The 19,228-nt window shown below is 38.3% G+C and overlaps 1 protein-coding gene across 1 annotated transcript in view; it reads right to left on the minus strand.

The window, feature by feature from the left end:
* Positions 1 to 19,228, minus strand: part of LOC137419374 (semaphorin-3A-like) — a 282,479-nt gene that overhangs the window by 22,043 nt on the left and 241,208 nt on the right. The window contains exons 13-14 of the mRNA XM_078770189.1: positions 6,755 to 6,974; positions 5,227 to 5,318 (exon numbers count right to left, since the gene is read on the minus strand). Of these exons, the coding sequence (XP_078626315.1) occupies positions 5,227 to 5,318; positions 6,755 to 6,974 (312 nt within the window). The remainder of the gene's footprint in view (positions 1 to 5,226; positions 5,319 to 6,754; positions 6,975 to 19,228) is intronic.

Here is a 19,228-nt window from a genome sequence, read left to right on the forward strand (position 1 = left end):
TTAAATTTCCAGGAATACAACATGTGCTTGGTAGGTTTGAAGTTTAACATTGAGTTTATAATGACCAAATGCTACCAAAAATGGAGGCGGTGTAATTATGGATTATTTAATTAATTCCTCTCACAGTAAAGTTTCATCCATCAGTGATAATTCAAAACAGTACTGCAGAAGTTCTTCCATCAACTTTAGATAATAACAAAAGAGACAGAACAAGACAAAGTGTCAGTTGAGCAAATTAAATCAAAGTTGTAAAATTCATACTGGCCTGGAACTGTGGCCTATCTTTCATCTCATAAACGTGATTGATTGTTGCAAACTCAGATTTGAATCAAGCCACACTTTGACAACCAAAAGAAACACGCACACGGACACACACACACACACACACACACACACACACACACACACACACACACACACACACACACACACACACACACACACACACACACTTCTGCTTTGAGCAATAGATCCAAAAATCTAACAATGTTGCAGAAGAGAGAGTTTTGTAATCACTTATGTGTGTCTGTTTATCTGTGTGTGTGTGTGTGTGTGTGTGTGTGTGTGTGTGTGTGTGTGTGTGTGTGTGTGTGTGTGTGTGTGTTTGTGTGTGTGACCAGGCCATAACTTTTTTACATTTTTTGTTTTTTACTTTTTTACATAACGCATTTGAGTTTCGTCATCAAATTTTCACCAGAGCTTTATTATAATATGGAGAACGCCAATTAATAATGTCAAAAGGTCAAAGGTGAGCATCACATAAAATCATCAATTTTCATCCAAATGACCTAGGATTTCAATTTACCATTTGTTTTGTCATCAATTTTTCACCAAAGCTTTATTATGATAACACAGAAAAGGCAAATTAATAATTTTGTCAAAAGGTCAAAAGATGAAAGGTCGGCGTCACATAAAATCATCAATTTTTATCCTATTGACGTGTAATGTTAAGAATTTGCCTATTAGGTCATTGAATTGGTTCACCAATCAAAAACTAGAAGCCGATTGTTTGTTTTTTTATAGATCAAACGGTCAAAGGTCAAGGTTGCATAAAATTCACTAATTTTCACCCGATTGACCTGAAATTTAAAGAATTTGCATATCGGGTCACGGAATGGGTTAATTGATCAAAAGGTAGGAGTCGATATTTTTTTTAGATGAAAAGGTCAAAGGTCAAGGTTGCATAAAATTGTCAATTTTCATCCAATTGAGCTGAAATTTTAAGAATCTGCATATGGCTCAAATAATTGGTTCACCAATCAAAACCTGGAAGCTGATTGTTTTATTTAGATCGAAAGCTCAAAGGTCAAGGCTGCATGAAATCATCAATTTCCATTTCGTATTTTTTAAAACTGTTTTCGTTATTTTGAGCATATGGAAGAAGACGAAGACGTCTGAATACAAACGGACGCGGACGGGCTTTGCATTGTAGATGCTTTCTAGTTTATCTTGCGATGCCGAAAAAAACAACCAATATATTTCTATTCGCCTTCACAGCTCCCACCTCTAACATGTTTAATAGTAAATATAATCATTATTTAATAGTTTAAATAGCAAATATAATTAAATAGTAAATATAATCATAACATGTTTAATAGGAAATATAATCATAATAAAAGTTGATTGCACTCTTTGATGCAGAATTTAAAAATCCTACACCAATGCAGCCTGGGGGTCTGGGAGGCCCCAGGCATTTTATTTACTTATTATTATTATTATGTGTAATGTGTAATGTGTAGTGTGTAATATGTGTAATCTTACTATAATTCACCAAATGTCCATCTGTCTGTTCGAAGGTACCACAAAAACGGCTGAACCGATCGCAACGTTATTTTGGGTGGGTATTCCTGGGACCCATGGGAGTAAAATAGGCTATATTTTTTCCCAATTTTTCCAAGTTTTCCAATTTTCCAATTTTCCAGTTTTTCCAAACACGATGGAATAATATTTACCACTATGAACAGTGATGTGGCTTTTGTTGAAATTCTACATACCAGGAGAGAGTAGATCGACTCCTGACGAAATCTTCCTATATAAACGTGCGGCTCCGAAGTAACACGGCAGCGTGTGCAAAGCGACTAAGAAACAGGTGTAGCGGCCGCTTCCGTGCTACAGATTTGGCACGCACTCTTCACACATAAACGTGAGACTGAGAAAGATGTGTAGCGGCCGCTTCCGTTTTGCAGAATTCAATCTTTTTTCAAAATGGGTGCCATGTACTGTTTAGATTGTGATGATTTGCGTGTGATATGATTCAACGGATGTTTATGTTTAGAATACGGATTTACGGATGTTTAGAATAAAAAAGCCTCCTGATATTTTGCCTTTTTATTTGGGCTTCCCAATTGAAGCCCCACCCGTAGGGCGGGTACGTTGCTAGTATGTGTAATTTGTAATGTGTAATTTGTAATGTGTAATTTGTAATGTGTAATGAGTAATGGGTAATGTGTAATGTGCAATGTGTTCTGACTGAAGGTTTCACCTCAAACCTGAATGAAATATTTTTATATTTATGCAATGGAATTGTTTGTAACCACGTTATAGGAGCATACAAGAAGGCTCATGCAAAGATAATAATTATATAACATGGATATAACACAAGAAAAATTATGAGGTGCATCTAATGCCCCAGGCCTGCACAAGTGTTATGAATGAAGAATGTGAAGCTTTTCCAATAACCTGAATGAAGAATTCATATTTTTGTCACTTAATTATTTGTAACCAAGTTATAGGAGCATATAATGAGGCTCATATCAATAAAATAATGATATAACATAGTAGTACAACAACATTTATGCAGGGCCTCCAAGGCCCTAGGCCTGCATTAGTGTTGTGAGTGAAGATTGAAGATTTTCCCACGAACCTGAATTTTTTTTTTTACGTCACTGAATTATGTGTAACTAAATTATAGGTGGTGAAAATGAGGCTCATGCAAATTTTTAAAGTTATACAACATAGTTATCGCAAAACAAAAACCTTGCAAGGCCTTAGAGGCCCCAGCCCTGCATCTAAGGGTTTTAAACTTACCCTATGCTTTCATACGCCCCAGATATGACCTGCCTATCGGTATTCAGAAGCACCTGAACCAGATACGGTGTCTCCCTTCAACTTTTTTGTTGTGCAAGGCACACCCAGCTTTCTATCTCAGGTAATTTTCAAAGTATTTTCGGATTCTTTTTGAAGCTTTGGGAGCCACTTTAGGTAACAATCCTTAGCGTGGATGCATGATGTCAGTTCACAAGCCCCGAAGGTCACCATTTCCAGGGGTTTCTGCGCATGCGCGCCAAGCATTCTGGGGCGGATTACATCATTTAAAAAAGTCCTGTTAGTCCAGGGGCCAATACTGATTGTACAAACAATTTTAACAAATTGGTACCACCCAAGGTCAGCAAGCAATTTTGGTATTTTTGTCTTCCTACATGTCTCTAGTTTATATTTTGGTATGATAACCCTGCCTACCTAGTATCTTAATGATAGTTATCATTCTGTGAACAAACCCACCTCCATATAATGTGGAAGTTGAATTTTAGGGGAGAGGGGTAGCATTTTTGCTTATAACTTCAGTTTTACTGAACATATTTTGACAAATTATGATTCATTGTGAAGCTACATCATATATCTACACAACTGTAATCCAATTTACACCTTTAATTATCAGGTGACTTCCTCGGAGATCAAAAGGTCATGTTTCATTTGCAAAATCGAAAATTTAGCGTGTTTTTGTTTTCAACTGATCTGATTACTATTTCGTGATATGCATATGCTGAAATTATTTCACAATGTATATATAGGACATTGTGGATGATTTTTATAATCTAGCATTCACAAAACTTCAACAATTAACTTTATATTAACCCTTTTTATGCAAGCATTGTTTCTTCGATTTCAGAAAAATTTAGTCATTGCCTGTAAACAAACCCACCCCCATATAAAATGACTGTATATATCATATATTATGACTTCCAGACAATATTTTTGGAAAACCAATGAATATGTCTCCAATGTGTTTTATCATTCACATACCCGCAAGCATTGGTATAAAGTTACACATTTATAAGAACATAAGCAGATAAAACAATCATCAGAAAAGAAATAAAGAAGTTTTATTATCTCTGTTTCAATAATGTACTAAAATATTCAAATTGTCTAATAAGCCATTGTACTTGTTGTGAACACCATCTAGGTAATGCTCATACATTATAAACTTGTTATTTGAAGTGCGTTTAGACTACAAACAGTTTCTTTCATGTCTTTGGGACAAACTTAGTCTGTGTCAAAATCGTCCACATCACTATCATTCAGCTCTATTTGTTCTAGTTCATTTGCTTGGTTGCTGCAGGTTTGCATCTTTGACAGGTTTGCATCAGTACAGGCCTTTCACTCACTCACCGCAGGCAGGTTGGTGGTCTTTCCGTCTTCTACCGACTCCTCTCCGGCCTTGCTCCCTCAGCTCTCTCTGTGCTCTGTCCCCCAAATATTCCTACAGGTCGCACAAGATCTGCCAGCAACCCTCTGATGGTTAAACTGCCGAAATCTCGGCTCTCGGCTCACCTTCACTCCTTCATTCCTCTTTTCTCCTGCCTCTGGAACAAACTCCCTCACTCTCTTCAATCCCACTCCACCCTCCAGGTCTTTAAAACAGCTGTTCACCACCATCTCTTATCTTCCCCAATCCAAAACCTTGATCTTTTCTACCCCCGCTAATTTCACCCCAAATCCACTTTTTTGAAATACCAACTTCTGTCCTGGAAGTCCTTGGTGTCCTTGTGTTTTATACTTCTCCCACCCCCACCCCCTCTTCCCACGCCTCATCCCCCGAACCCCTCTACCTCCCACAGATCTCCCGATGTCCCTGCTCTCAAATGTTGTACGTGTGTGCTTCCCACTCTCTCCCCTTCTGTCTGTTTGTTTTTTGTTTTTGTCATTAATGTTCGCTCTTACACGAGCCTCGATCTTGTATCCAAAAAAAAACAAAAAAACAAATTGACCACATGCCTTACCCAGAATGCATTGATCAGCAATGATGTCACTTCCTGTTTAATCTGCCAACAGCTGGAGTCAATATATTGCATATAAATGTCAGCAAATGAACTATTACTTATATACATGTTCTGCGATAGAGAGTGCACGTTAACCTTGAACCATGACCCCCGTGTTACCTTTTCTCATCTCCATGCAGTGCAATTAGCGCAAATTGTGTGCCAATCACGGTCTAATCAACGTTACCTTGAGAACTTGAATTTCTTCGAGGAGGACTTCCTCCAGGTCCTTCCAGCTCTGTCGCGGCACCGACACCACCTTGAGTATTGTTCCTACGTCTGATAAAGTGGGGGAATTGGGCAACTTAGCTCGCTCTACTTGTGATGTAACACACCCGACACACCCCATTGCACATTCCAAAGACATTCCAATATGAATGCAATACATGCCGAGGAGTTTCAATCATGGATGGAATCAGCAGAACGTTGATTGAGGGATTGCTAATATTGTGCGGACAAACCCCACCAAGTCGAGGGCCACGTGGTCAGGAGAACCTCGTCCCTTCTGGTCACACTGTGCCTATCGGCCGGCCTCGAAGACCGAAATTGTGTCGGTTACCGATCCTTCGGGTTCGGAACTATGCCACCCTGAAAATTGTATAAGTTTGAGTTTGAATCCTTATACAATTGTTTTGTATAAAATTTCTTATACAATTGTATAAGCACAGGGTATATCAAGCAACTGGCGTAGAGGTACGCACACTCAATTCTGAGCTGCTTAGCCTGAGTTTGAATCCAGTTTAAACTGTCATCCTGGTGTTTCGCATGCAGGGCGAGGCCTCAATGTGTGCACCGTCCCTCAGATTGGTGTTGATAAAGTGCTGCTCATCCCATACGTTATCATTAGTTGGTGGGCATTAAAGATCCCATCGTGTCCTTTGTTGATGGTAAGCGAGTGATCCTCATCACCCTGAACTAATTCCAAATTCCTGCTCCAACAAACAGGGGCGATGCATCAGCAGCATAGCCGTACCCCCAGCAAATGATACTACCTGCACCCAGCAACTATCAGGGATGCCACTTCAGGGTGGTTGTACCCCCAACACAAGTCTGTGGCCAAATCTTCCCCATTCTTCCCTATTACTTCCATACGTCAGGGCAGCGTGGTCACAGTCAGAGTGCCGATTCATCCCCATGGACCGGCCCTTTCCGTCTCATCTTCTTTCTCTTTTTCTTTCTCTTTCTCTTTCTCTTTCTCTTTCTCTTTCTCTCTCTCTTTCTCTTTCTCTCTCTCTCTCTCTCTCTCTCTCTCTCTCTCTCTCTCTCTCTCTGTCTCTCTCTCTCGCTCTCTCTCTAACTCTGTCATGGCCCTGACTTTGTGAAGGTGAGGTACACCATCCTGGATGTGGGGGATCTCAGGGTCATTCCGAGGAGATTGATGGGCTGTCTCTGTGATTGCCTGGCTTGTTTGAGAGAACTGTCTGAACAAGAACAACAACAACCAGCAGCCAAGTGCTGCATACAAAAAACGTAGAAGAGGATGAGATCGTAGTTCATCATTCTAACATAACTATATCCTCCCATTTTGTTCTGACAAAGGGTTAACGCTCAAAATGTCAGCTACTCTCCACTTCCATGGTGTTCAGCATATCTCGATCAATGTACTGTTGATTCCACCCATTGTTCTACCTGTCCGCCTTCGTAAAGGAACACCAAACAGGCCCATCTCTTGGCTGATACATGGCTTATCCTGCACAACGTGATCCTTGGCTTACCTGTACCGATGAAAAGGACATCGTATATCCCATCCTCAGCTTCAACCCGGTCCACCACGATTTGGCTGTATCGTGCTCCCGGTTCTGTCTGCATCAACAGTGGACGCTGGCCCACTGGTCGGATGCCCTGGTACATGATCGGATGTGCCTTCACAAAGTTTAGGACCTCCTCGGGGAAATCCCGCGTCCACACGAAGCCTCCAAATATTTTGCTGGGACACTGAGGTTTGGGATCAATGGAGATACAACATATTGCTTTGATTGAAGAAAAGGGTGATGTATCATGTATGTATATATATATATACTGTATATATATATATATATATATATATATATATATATATATATATATATATATATATATATATATATATATATATATTTATATATATATATATACATTGAATATATATAATCGGGAGATTGAATAAGACGCGGACGTAGCTTCAGGGCTTCGATCTTTAATTCGACAAGCTTTCGAACAACAAAGGTCTTCTTCTGAGTCGGCCCCAAGTTCAACGGAAGGCTGTACTCAGGTACAGCCATATAAATATATATATATATATATATACTAGCTTGGCTAGGCTCGCTGCGCTCGCCTCACCAAGCGTCGTTACTGGGGAACGGGCTTATTTTAGCTGAGGCTAATGACTGTACCTGAGTTGCTGTGTTGTCATGATTTACACCAATCATAATACAAACAATTACGTTGCACAAATGTATTTGTTGTGTTTGTGATATTACATTTTTATAGGCAATTTAGGTTGAAGATTTAGGTTGAATGTTTTTTTTTCAAGAAAGAACCCCTCAGCACACACATAGGGGAGGGGTAGGTGCAGACTGGAAGTTTGGGACGATTACACCTCACCACCACGTAATTCAAAACACCTAACCACCAAATAATTCAAAACCCCTCACCACCAAGTAATTAAAAACACCTCACAGCCATAAAACACGTAATAAAAACACCTCACAGCCATCAAACACGTAATAAAAACAGCTCACCACCACGAAATTGAAAACACCTCACAGCAATCAAACACGTAATAAAAACACCTCACAGCCATCAAACACGTAATAAAAACACCGCACAGCCATAAAACACGTAATAAAAACACCCCACAGCCATAAAACATGTAATAAAAACACCTCACAGCCGTAAAACACGTAATAAAAATACCTCACCACCACGAAATTAAAAACACCTCACAGCCATAAAACATGTAATAAAAACACACCACCACAAAATTAAAAACACCTCACAGCCATAAAACACGTAATAAAAACACCTCACAGCCATAAAACACGCAATAAAAACAACTCACCACCACAAAATTAAAAACACCTCACAGCCATCAAACACGTAATAAAAACACCTCACAGCCATCAAACACGTAATAAAAACACCGCACAGCCATAAAACACGTAATAAAAACACCCCACAGCCATAAAACACGTAATAAAAACACCTCACAGCCGTAAAACACGTAATAAAAATACCTCACCACCACGAAATTAAAAACACCTCACAGCCATAAAACACGTAATAAAAACACCTCACAGCCATAAAACACATAATAAAAACACCTCACCACCACGAAATTAAAAACACCTCACAGCCATAAAACACGTAATAAAAACACCTGACAGCCATAAAACACGTAATAAAAACACCTCACCAAAACGAAATTAAAGCACCTCACAGCCTTCAAACACGTAATAAAAACACCTCACAGCCATAAAACACATAATAAAAACACCTCACAGCCATAAAACACGTAATAAAAACACCTCACAGCCATAAAACACGTAATAAAAACACCTCACAGCCATAAAACACGTAATAAAAACACCTCACAGCAGTAGGTGATAAATGTTGCTTCTGGGACACCTCCGTTTAACATGGGTAATCCCTATCTAATGTCATTTACCCCCTTGTCTTTTTCAAAAATCATAAACACCTCTATTTCTCCCTCTATGAACCTATAATCCTTCTCACCTTATGAACCTATAATCCTTCTAGCCTTATGAACCTATAATCCTTCTCACCTTATGAACCTATAATCCTTCTCACCTTATGAACCTATGATTTTCTTCCTTTATGAATCTATAATCCTTCTCACCTCCACTCTTTTGTCTGGTTGATACTTGGTTCTATCATTTATGGCGAAACATTGCATCATCTTTTGTTGAGCCAGTTGCCAACGTGGCACAGGAAATGACAGCCTTGCCAATGACTCAACCTTGCCTATAAAGGCTCTAACCACACCTTGCTTTTTTAAACACACGTTATGTTTCTCTGGAGGATGGAGGATGAAGCTTTTTCAGAAGACAGGTAAGTTTTTTTGTTCTCACGATTAATTATTCATTGTCTTATATGGAACATCATTAACATCCTCTCAATAATTATTGTTTTTTCTCTTTTACAGTATATCTTTATCAAACCTGGTGATTGATGTTGAAAATGAAGTCATTGATTTTCACCAACAAAGGGAGAAGTTGAAAGAAACGCTTACAGAATTCACTGAAGTTCGGAGGGGTCTTCATAATGAGATGGTTGAGTGTTTAGAAAGCCTCTCTCACCCTTTTAATATTATCCAAGGTTGTCTCAACAACAGAACCAATGACTGACAACGAATTAAACACCTTGTTTGAAATTCTATGCGAGAGGTAAGAGATATAATTAATTATTCACAAACTTCAATCCATTAATTTTCTCCTTTTTATCAAAGTTGGTGGTTGAACAACTGTGTGTTAAAGGTGCTGTGTGGTAAAGTGAGCTGTGTGTTATTTCCTTTAACTAACTGTTTGTTTTATTCCAGCATGAAAAACCAACCAAGCAACATGAAGTTTGATGAAACCCAGGGATTTCACAACTTCAACGACCGGAGGAGTGTCAACCAATTTCCTGCTCATGTGAGTTGTTTGGAAAAATGGAGTTTCTCATTTATGGTCCTAGACTGCCCTCATGTGGTTTTGGGATGACACGGCAGGCAAATACTGTGTTTGGTGAATTTAATTTAAAATCCCTTTTGTGCCTTGCAGACACAAAATAAATTGGTGAAGCCAACATGGGATACAAGAGGATATTATACCTTGGAAGAAACTGAATTTATGGAAGAAACTGAATTTATACCTCGTGAAAAATGTTTTATTATCATTTTTATGTTTTTAATGTTATTTCATAATTTTGATTTTATTCGCAGAATTATTTAATTTTTTTTTTTTTTTTTTTTTTTTTTTTTTTGTATACAAGGTCGAGGCTCGTGAAAGAGCGAACATTAATCACACAGAAAGACAAACCGACACAAAAAACATATAACATAGGGAGCGGTAGACAAGATGGGGAGAGAGGGGGAAGGACACAAACACAACATTTGAGAGCAGGGACCGAGAGACATGGAGACATCGAGAGATCTGAGAGAGGGCGAGGGCTTTGGGGGGGGGGGGGGCGTGGGAAGGGGGCAGTGGGAGAGGTATAAAACATATGGACACTGCCAGGACTTCCAGGAAAGAAGTTGGAATTTCAAACAAGGTGGATCTGGGGTGAATTAGCGGGGGTAGAAAAGATCAAGGTTTTGGATGGGGGAAGATAAGAGATGGTGGTGAACAGCTGTTTTAAAGACCTGGAGGGAGGAGTGGGATTGAAGGGAGTGAGGGAGTTTGTTCCAGAGGCGGGAGAAAAGAGGAATGAAAGAGTGAAGGTGAGCAGAGAGCCGAGATTTCGGCAGTTTAACCATCAGAGGGTTGCTGGCAGATCTTGTGCGACCTGTAGGAATATTTGGGGGACAGAGCACAGAGAGAGCTGGGGGTGCAAGGCCGGAGAGGAGTCGGTAGAAGACAGAAAGACCACCTACCTGCCTGCGGTGAGTGAGTGAAAGGCCCTCAGAGATAGCTTCATCGCGGGAGATTCCAATAATTCTGAAAGCTTTGGTTTCAACAGCGTGAAGCCGAGCTAGGTGTGAGGCAGGAGCACCGGCCCATAGGGGAGAACAGTATTCCATTGAGCTGCGGATGAAAGCCTTGTATGTGGTGAGGAGCTCAGGTGTGCCGAGGAAGGACTTCGCACGACGGAGGATGCCCAGTCGGCGACTGGCTTTGGAGGCCAGCTTGGAAATGTGGTTTTCCCAAGAAAGATCATGGCAGATAGTGAGACCCAAAATCTTGAGCGACAGAACTTCTTGGAGAGGATTGTTGAGAAAGTAGATGGGAGGGTTGTCCAGTCGATCTTTTCGGAGAGACATAGTAAGAGTGTGAGATTTGTCAGGATTGAAAGACATGTTCCACTTGTTTGACCAGTCTGTGATTTTGTCCAGGTCTTCAGAGAGTGAGGAGGCAGCAGACTGCCGATCTGAGGGAAGAGGAATGGAGCGGCAGAGAGTGGAGGCATCAGCAAAGAGATAGAGAGGATTTTCGAGAGAGTCAGAGAGATCATTGATGAAGACCAGAAAAAGCACGGGGCCCAGAACACTGCCTTGGGGAACTCCAGCCTGAACAGGAAGAGGAGATGAGAGAAACCCATTCAGGGCCACACGTTGACGACGACTAGAGAGGAAGTCCGCCAGCCATGCGTGGAGATTTCCATGGATACCAAAGGAGGAGAGTTTGGTGAGCAGAGCGGGGTGCCAGACCGTGTCGAAGGCACGTGATATGTCGAGGGAGACAGCTCTAATTTCCTGTTTGGCATTGAGGACCTCCATCCATTGTTGAGACAGCAGAAGCAGCATGTCCAGAGTAGAGTGACCTGGTCTGAAACCAAATTGATGATCAGAGATCAAGCCATTGGAGAAGAGGAAAGATTTCATATCCGAAGCAATGATGGATTCCATGACTTTGCTGATAATTGGGAGAAGGCTGATTGGTCTGTAGTTGCTAGGATCTGTTTTTGCACCTTTTTTGTGCAAAGCGGTGATGTTGGCTGATTTCCAAGCAGATGGCAGTTGACCTTGAGCAAAAGAGAGGGTGAAGAGAACAGAGAGAGGGTGAGATAGAGCAGCAGAGCAGGATTTTAGGACCCGTGGGCTGATGCCGTCGGGTCCAGTTGCAGAATCAGAGTCGAGGGTTGACAGAAACTTTTCCACCTTGTCAGGAGGAAAGGACACGGAGTCCAGGAGCAGCAGGGTACGACTGGGTATGGTGGGTACAGAGAGGGATGGGTTTGGGACACAAGATTTAGAGGCAAACACAGAGTTGAGGCATTCAGCTTTTTCACGTGCGGAGTCAGCTGTGTAGCCGTTTGAGGTAAGGGAGGGGATGGAGGGGGAACAAACACCAGAAACGGATTTGACCAGACGCCACCAGGATTTGGAAGAGGGAGACAGATAAGAGAGTTCGGTCTTGAGAACGGAGAGATATTGTTTCCTGGCTCTCCTGAGGGTGGACACACACTTGTTTCGGGCTTTGTGAAAGGAAATGAGATTTCCTTCCGTTGGATTTGCTTTCCAGGAGACGAAGGCAAGTTGTTTCTGGGCAACAGCCTCACCACAAGATTCCCTGTACCATGGACGGGAGGAAGGGTATGACAACTGAAGACGAGATGGGATAAATCTGTGCATGAGAGAGAGCAATTTACTTTGGAAGAATTCCCAGGGAAAAAATTCTTAATTACAAAAAGAGAATAAAGGGAAAAAAGATGGGAAGGTGCACCCCCACCCTTGATCCCCCCTCATCCCACCCCTCCCCTCCCCTTGTGTGTGTGGGGAAGGTGGGGGTGGGATGAGGGGGGATCAAGGGTGGGGGCGCACAGGGGTGGGGGATGATGGGTGTGGTCTGTGTGGGTGTGGTCTGTGTGGGTGTGGTCTGTGTGGGTGTGGTTTGTGTGAGTGTGGTCTGTGTGGGTGTGGTCTGTGTGGGCGGGGTCTGTGTGGGCGGGGTCTGTGTGGGTGTGGTCTGTGTGGGCGGGGTCTGTGTGGGTGTGGTCTGTGTGGGCGGGGTCTGTGTGGGCGGGGTTTGTGGGTGGGGTCTGTGTGGGTGTGGCTTATGATTTTTATTTATTTATTTAATTTTTTTTATTACTACTAATTAAATTAGCTAATCTGGGTGGATGAAAGTATGGATGGTTGTTGTTTAATGAATTATCAGTTTTGTTTTTTGTAATTCTTGTGAGTAAAATGAACCCAAGATTTCTTCCCAATTCATATCATATAATTTGTAAGTCCAAGGCATAGTATCCATTACATCAACGATTTTGAAGAATTCATTAGTCCATCTCTTTGTATAACCTTTCTCAAAATGACTTTTCCATCTGTATATTCTTACAATATCACCAACTTTGAACTTGAGCTTTCTCAAATTAATCTCCTTTTCATATTCTAATTTTGGAAATGTTTCTGATGGTTTTGATTTTGTTGATGAATGAACTGTATTATTGTAATTATCTACAATATCCTGAATAAAATACACCCATTTTTGGGAACCGAGTTGTGTGAATTTTTTATATAATTTCTCTTTTAAAGTACGATTAAAACGCTCAATAACAACTGCTTTTCCTTCATTAAAGGTGCTGTATAATTTAATACCCTCCCCCTTAAGAAATTTCATAAATATTTTGTTATAGAACTCTGTTCCCTCATCGGTCCACAGTTTCTTTGGTTTTCTTTTACTTTTATTAAATATCTGTTGGAAGGCTAACATCAGAGTATAACCTCTCTTGTTTTTCAAAGGAACAACCCAAGCAAATCTACTCCTCAAATCAATAACGGTTAAAGCATACTTGTATCCCTTATCATTTTTTAGTTCGATTAAATCAGCGGACCATATGTGGTCGGTGTATTTAGAATAAACTTTCCTTCTTATAAACTTTGTGATTATAGGTTTATGTAATTCATCAGCCAAAAGCTCCTCAGTCTTGATGACATCATGAGAGCCTAATAGTTTTTTGAGGGTGAATAACCAAGGCCAAGTTTCAATTTAGCATTTATCAAATTTCTCACAATAAACCTATCAACCTTCTCTCTCAACGTTGGATTTTGTATCAAAGACAAATTATACAACATTTCTCTGTCGGCTTTATGTTTTTCAGTCAACGTAGTGGTTTTCCCATAAGCAATATCATGCTTCATACACACTTCGTCAACCCTATTTGTAGGTTTAGACCAAGGTTTAGGATTGTCAGCCTCATCTAATCTTTTATCCAAGTTTGTTCCTGGACCACAGAAAGAATATCCAGGTAGATGTAGTTCCCCTGGAATTCCAGTTGTTGTAAATTTACTTCCTGACAAAAACTTTTGTATGTCTCCTCCACTTTTAGGAGAGATGAATTGGCACTTTTTAGAGCCACACACTTGACATATTCCTTTTTGATAAACTCTATTATTTTTAGCTTTAACAAAGGAGATATTTTTAGATTTAGTTTTCTTTTTACATTTGAGACAATAACTCATATTTATTTATGAGAAAAAGTCCTACATAGTGCCAAAGCCTTTTGGGTTTTCAACATAAACATTTCTATCTTGATTTTTAAAACATAAAGAATCCTTAGGAATGCCTTCACTCTCTACTCCATTTATTTACAAATAAAACTAACTAAAGTCAATAACACCAACATCATCAACTATATGTTGTATATCTGCTCTCTGAATTTATTATAGCAAATTTAAAAACCAATATCTTCATAAGAGTCATTAGTTCTTTATTTTCCTCTTCGGTGCGTTGAGATTGATTTATTTGTCATAATAACTTCAATCTTTCATTAATCTCAGGAATGGTCATATTTTTATATTTTTCCCCCCTCTCTCTTTCCTCCCTCTCCTCCTCCTCCTTTTTCTCCCTTTCCTCCCTCTCCTCCTTCTCCTTTTTCTCCCTTTCATCCTTCTCCTCCTTCTCCTTTTTCTCCCTCTCCTCCTTCTCCCTTTCCTCCTTCTCCTCCTTCTCTCTTTCCTCCTTCTCTTCTTCAACTCCTTCCTCCTTCTCTTCTTCAACTCCTTCCTCATCCCTTGCTACCCTTGAGCTTGAGCCCCAAAGAATATTATACATCTACTCATCTGGATTTTGAGATATTCTTGTATCTATAATTATTTTTCTCATAATAGGATACCAATAAGATTTGTTGACGATTTCTAAAAGAGTTTATATTTCATAACTTTGAGAAGTTCATTTTTATTTAATATTTTAAACAAGTCTCTATTTGTGGGTTTAGCAATATCAGCATAAGGCCAGTTTTTAATGACAAAATTTCCATGTATATGCTCCAAATCATAAGGTATGTAATACCGAGCACCCTTTTCTTGTAGGTATCCCTGAATACAAAAATTATAATTCTCTTGTAGTCTTTTTCCTGCCATTTATGTATCAGAAATATATGTGAGATTAATATTATCACAGGTAATACCACCCCATCTTCCCACTACCAAATCGGTTTGTATTCCTCGGCTTTCTATCCTTATCTCATTACCTTCCTTCTTTGTCATGCTAACCATCGCTATACTATCATATATTTTTCTTTTCTTAAAACCATGTATTTGTTGTTTACTAATTGTACTTCCACATAAATCCTTATCCTCACCAAGCGGATAATATTCTTCTTTACGAGACTGATTCAAATCATGTAGGTCTTCTAAGTTTATTGAAAAATACCAATTATACCCTAAATCAGGCATATCATACCCCCATTTATTGATTCGCATATTAACTATATGTCCTTCTTTATAAAATTCAATTGTAAGCAGATAGTTAAATTGAATGAGGAAAGGTGTATGGTCAGTATAACCGGGTGTTGTGGTTGTAAATTTTACTTGTTTAACAAAATGTGCTGTTTTCTTTAAAAATATATATTGTGATAAATCACTAAATCTAATTAAGTCATTCGCATCTGTCGGGTTTGGATAATTGATTAATTTATAAGTATTCTTCATATTAATATTTTTACTTATACTATATTTTTGTCGTTCAGCCTGTGCCTTTGTATAATAATTTGATAAATCAATATCCTGAGAGGATTTTCCAAAGATAGAACCATCTTTTCCAACATAAGTCATTTATATTAGATTTAAAATGATATCATAAAAATTTTCATTATTGTTGAGTTGAAATAATACATATAAACATAATTGACCACAACATTTAGAATTAATTTCTTGAACTTGAAATGTTTGATAAACACCATTCTGTAAGAATTGTATTACTTCAACAGGCGGTGGCATACCATAACTATCAAAATAATATTTATCCTGACTATTATGAATACAAACCCAATGAGAACCATTCTGTGTGTCTAAATTCATAATAATATTCATTGTATTCTTGGACAACTTTTTAAATTCATCTCTCATACAAATAACCACATTATCAATTTTTTGTTTTTTACAATATTTAGTAAGTTCTATATTTGACGTTGTATTCTTTCCAAATTGTTTAAACCATTTATCCATTTATTTATGAGAAAGATATAACCCATTACCCCTTTTAGTTAGTTTAACACCCGCTTGAGCGATAGAGGAAAGCATATCTCCAACTAACAATCTAGCTTTATCAGGTAGACTTTCAAGTTTTTGAGCAAAATCCACAATTACACCACTTCCACTAATTTGTTTCTCCAACTCCTTGTTATGTCTTTCCAATTCTTTTTGAGCTTTTAGTTGTGCCTTCCTTTCGTTAGCAGTTTTTACCGCTGCTGAAATACCACCAGTCAATGCTCCCGCCGCACTTAAACCAGCAAATAAAGGAATTAGAAACGGGAGAAATCCTCCCTCTTGTATTGAATATTTCTTTAACATAGGTTTTGTCATTTTAATTTTAAGTGAACCAGCATCATTTAGTGTTTTTACCTGCTCTTTTGTGAGTAAAACATCAATTCTTACTGCTCCTTTTCTTTGAATTGTATTAACATTAATAATACAAGGCTTTTGATTTTGAATACAAGATGTTAATTTATTAAGATTGATTTGATTAACATATACCAGTTCTTTCCTACTCATTTATTTATGAGAAAAAACCTATGTGATATTAATCATAACACCATTATCTGTATTAATCTGTAATTCTGTTTCCTCCAAAAGCAAACAATAAGCATCAACTTCTTCATTCTCTCCTCTTTCAATGTATAGAGAAGTATCCACTCTATTAGACTTTATAGTTTCCTTTTGAGAACTCAGGTCAATTGCGTCGATGGTATAAAGTTTTTGAAACGCAACCATATCCAAAATAGGTTCATTATTACCGTTGCTTTCACACACCTTTTGGTAAGACTTGTAGGCTTCCGTATAATCTTTTTTTTCCCAATCAATTTCCAATCTATCTCGCGGATAAAATGTTCCATCAAGAGAAACCCGAAGTTGTTTCACCTTAGCATTATCACTCAGCGCATTATTCTTATCAGTACCCTCCTCTCCATCTGATTTCTTAAAAATGAGCCATAGGTATCGTGGCTTTCCTTCAAGAACACCCAAATTCCAAGTGTAGGTAGTGTGTTCCAGTTTAACGTGTTGACATCTTCTTTTAAGGTATGATACATTTAGCGGTTTCTTTGAGTTAAGTCTTCTATTTAACATCTCTTCCGTTTTAAGATTAGGAGTATATTCACTAATATACCAACACAAATCATTAATAACAAATTTATTATTGTCGCCAAAAGCATTTTCAACCCCAAAAAGCAACCTATTTACATTATCATTCCTTTGTAGTTGAAATCTAATTTTAAGACCATACAAAACTTTATCATAATCACAAAATCCAAATATACCTTTCAGAGGTACTGCTACAGTAAAACTATTCTCTGCTTTTGTATCATCATTATACATTGACTTCCTTTGACTATAACCAGGGTCAGCATTTGTTCCCGTTGACATATCAGGAATAAAACCTTCAACAGCTCCCTTACCCATTCTATCACCAAACGAATATAGTGTAAATTTCATCATTTCAGATATAGCAGAGACATAATCAACCGCTTCAACCTCTTGTGTTCCAATATACAGGCGGACACTATCAAACATTTTCCAGAAGAAATCATTTACGAGTGTAGCATTAGTATTATTCGCAGCCTTAGTGATAAATTTACACAGCAAGAAACTATCAGCTATATTCAAGTAAGTTTGTTGATTATTTATTTCAAAACTTTTTGTTCCGTTTGAATTCCAGTCTGTTCCTGTTTTAGCATTTACCTTAAAATAGTCTTCCTTTTTAGTAGAGTTTGAAATGATAATCGTATCATCCAAATCATAGATACTATCAATCGCTTCCATACTTGTATTTATATAGCATTAAAATTGTTGAAACCCTGACCCAAGTATTTTAATGATTTTTTGTCGTTCTTGTGAAGATAGTTGAGTTTTACCTTTTTTAATTTCTTTGATTGCTTGTAATTTATGAGACTCCTTTTGAGCATCTTTTATACTCTTTATAGCACCCGCAACTGAGCCCACGGCTGAAGCAGTTGAACCAATTAGGTCTTTATGTTTAAGGATGGTTGAACCAATACCCATTAGAGTATCAATTATCCCATCTCCTTGATTTCTAAATTGATGTCCCACACCCCGTTGTCTCTTTGGTTTATAGTATCCTCTACCAAGAAACATACCTTCACCCTTATAGTATGGTGAAAGGAACATCCCATCCCCTGTAATTATTTTATATTTTCCCAACTCGTGTTTTCTCACAATAACCATTATTTATTTATTGAAAAACTTCACGTAGGTGAATTCTGATGGATATAATTTCATCATTAAAGGATATCATACGATTATCTTGGTCGGTTATCCTAAAATTTACTCTGTATATGGTTTTTCCTGACACAGGTAAATAGACAAGATTTTTTGGTTCCATATTAAATTTATAACCAATCGGGGTTGAGTATGCACTGAATGAAAATATTGTATTTGTTCTTATTCCATCATTATAAGCACCATCAATCAAATCACAATGAATTAATACTGAATTTATACCGGAGGATATTTGAATGACATTATCACTGTAAGACGTCCCGTTAGTTTCAATCTTTTTAGAAGAGAAACCCAATAGCTCTCTGAACGAATTTTCAATCGTGAAATCAACTTTATAATTATTTTAAAGTTTAATAGTTGATTTTGAAGTGTGTTTTTGAATATCTATTACAATATTTTTTGGTTCATCACCTTGTTCTTTCATAAGGCGAGAGACTTCTGAAGATATTTGAGAAATCTCGTAAGCACCGGGTGAAACGGTTATAGTTTTATATCCACTTCCTGGATTATAACTAAACTTGTTGTTTTTCTCTGTGATATTAAAAAGGGTATTGTAAGTCTCCATTGACAACAAAGAAGCCTCATATTCTTTTGTGGGGTCAAGTTGTAGTGGGTAAGGGAATGAAGCTGTGTAATCACTCGTTGTGAAATTAAAACTAAGAATTGTGCTTCTCATCTTATTTAATATCTAATAAAATATCTTTGTATTGACATTTATTAATTATTTTCATATTCATCAACTGATCTAAAATGGCGGATGCTTCATTAAAACAATTGTTGTTTCCAGCCTTCTTACTACCTAACAACAATAATAACC

This window comes from Myxine glutinosa, chromosome 1 (genome assembly GCF_964187855.1).
Source record: "Myxine glutinosa chromosome 1, kmMyxGlut1.1, whole genome shotgun sequence".
Lineage (NCBI taxonomy): Eukaryota > Metazoa > Chordata > Myxini > Myxiniformes > Myxinidae > Myxine > Myxine glutinosa.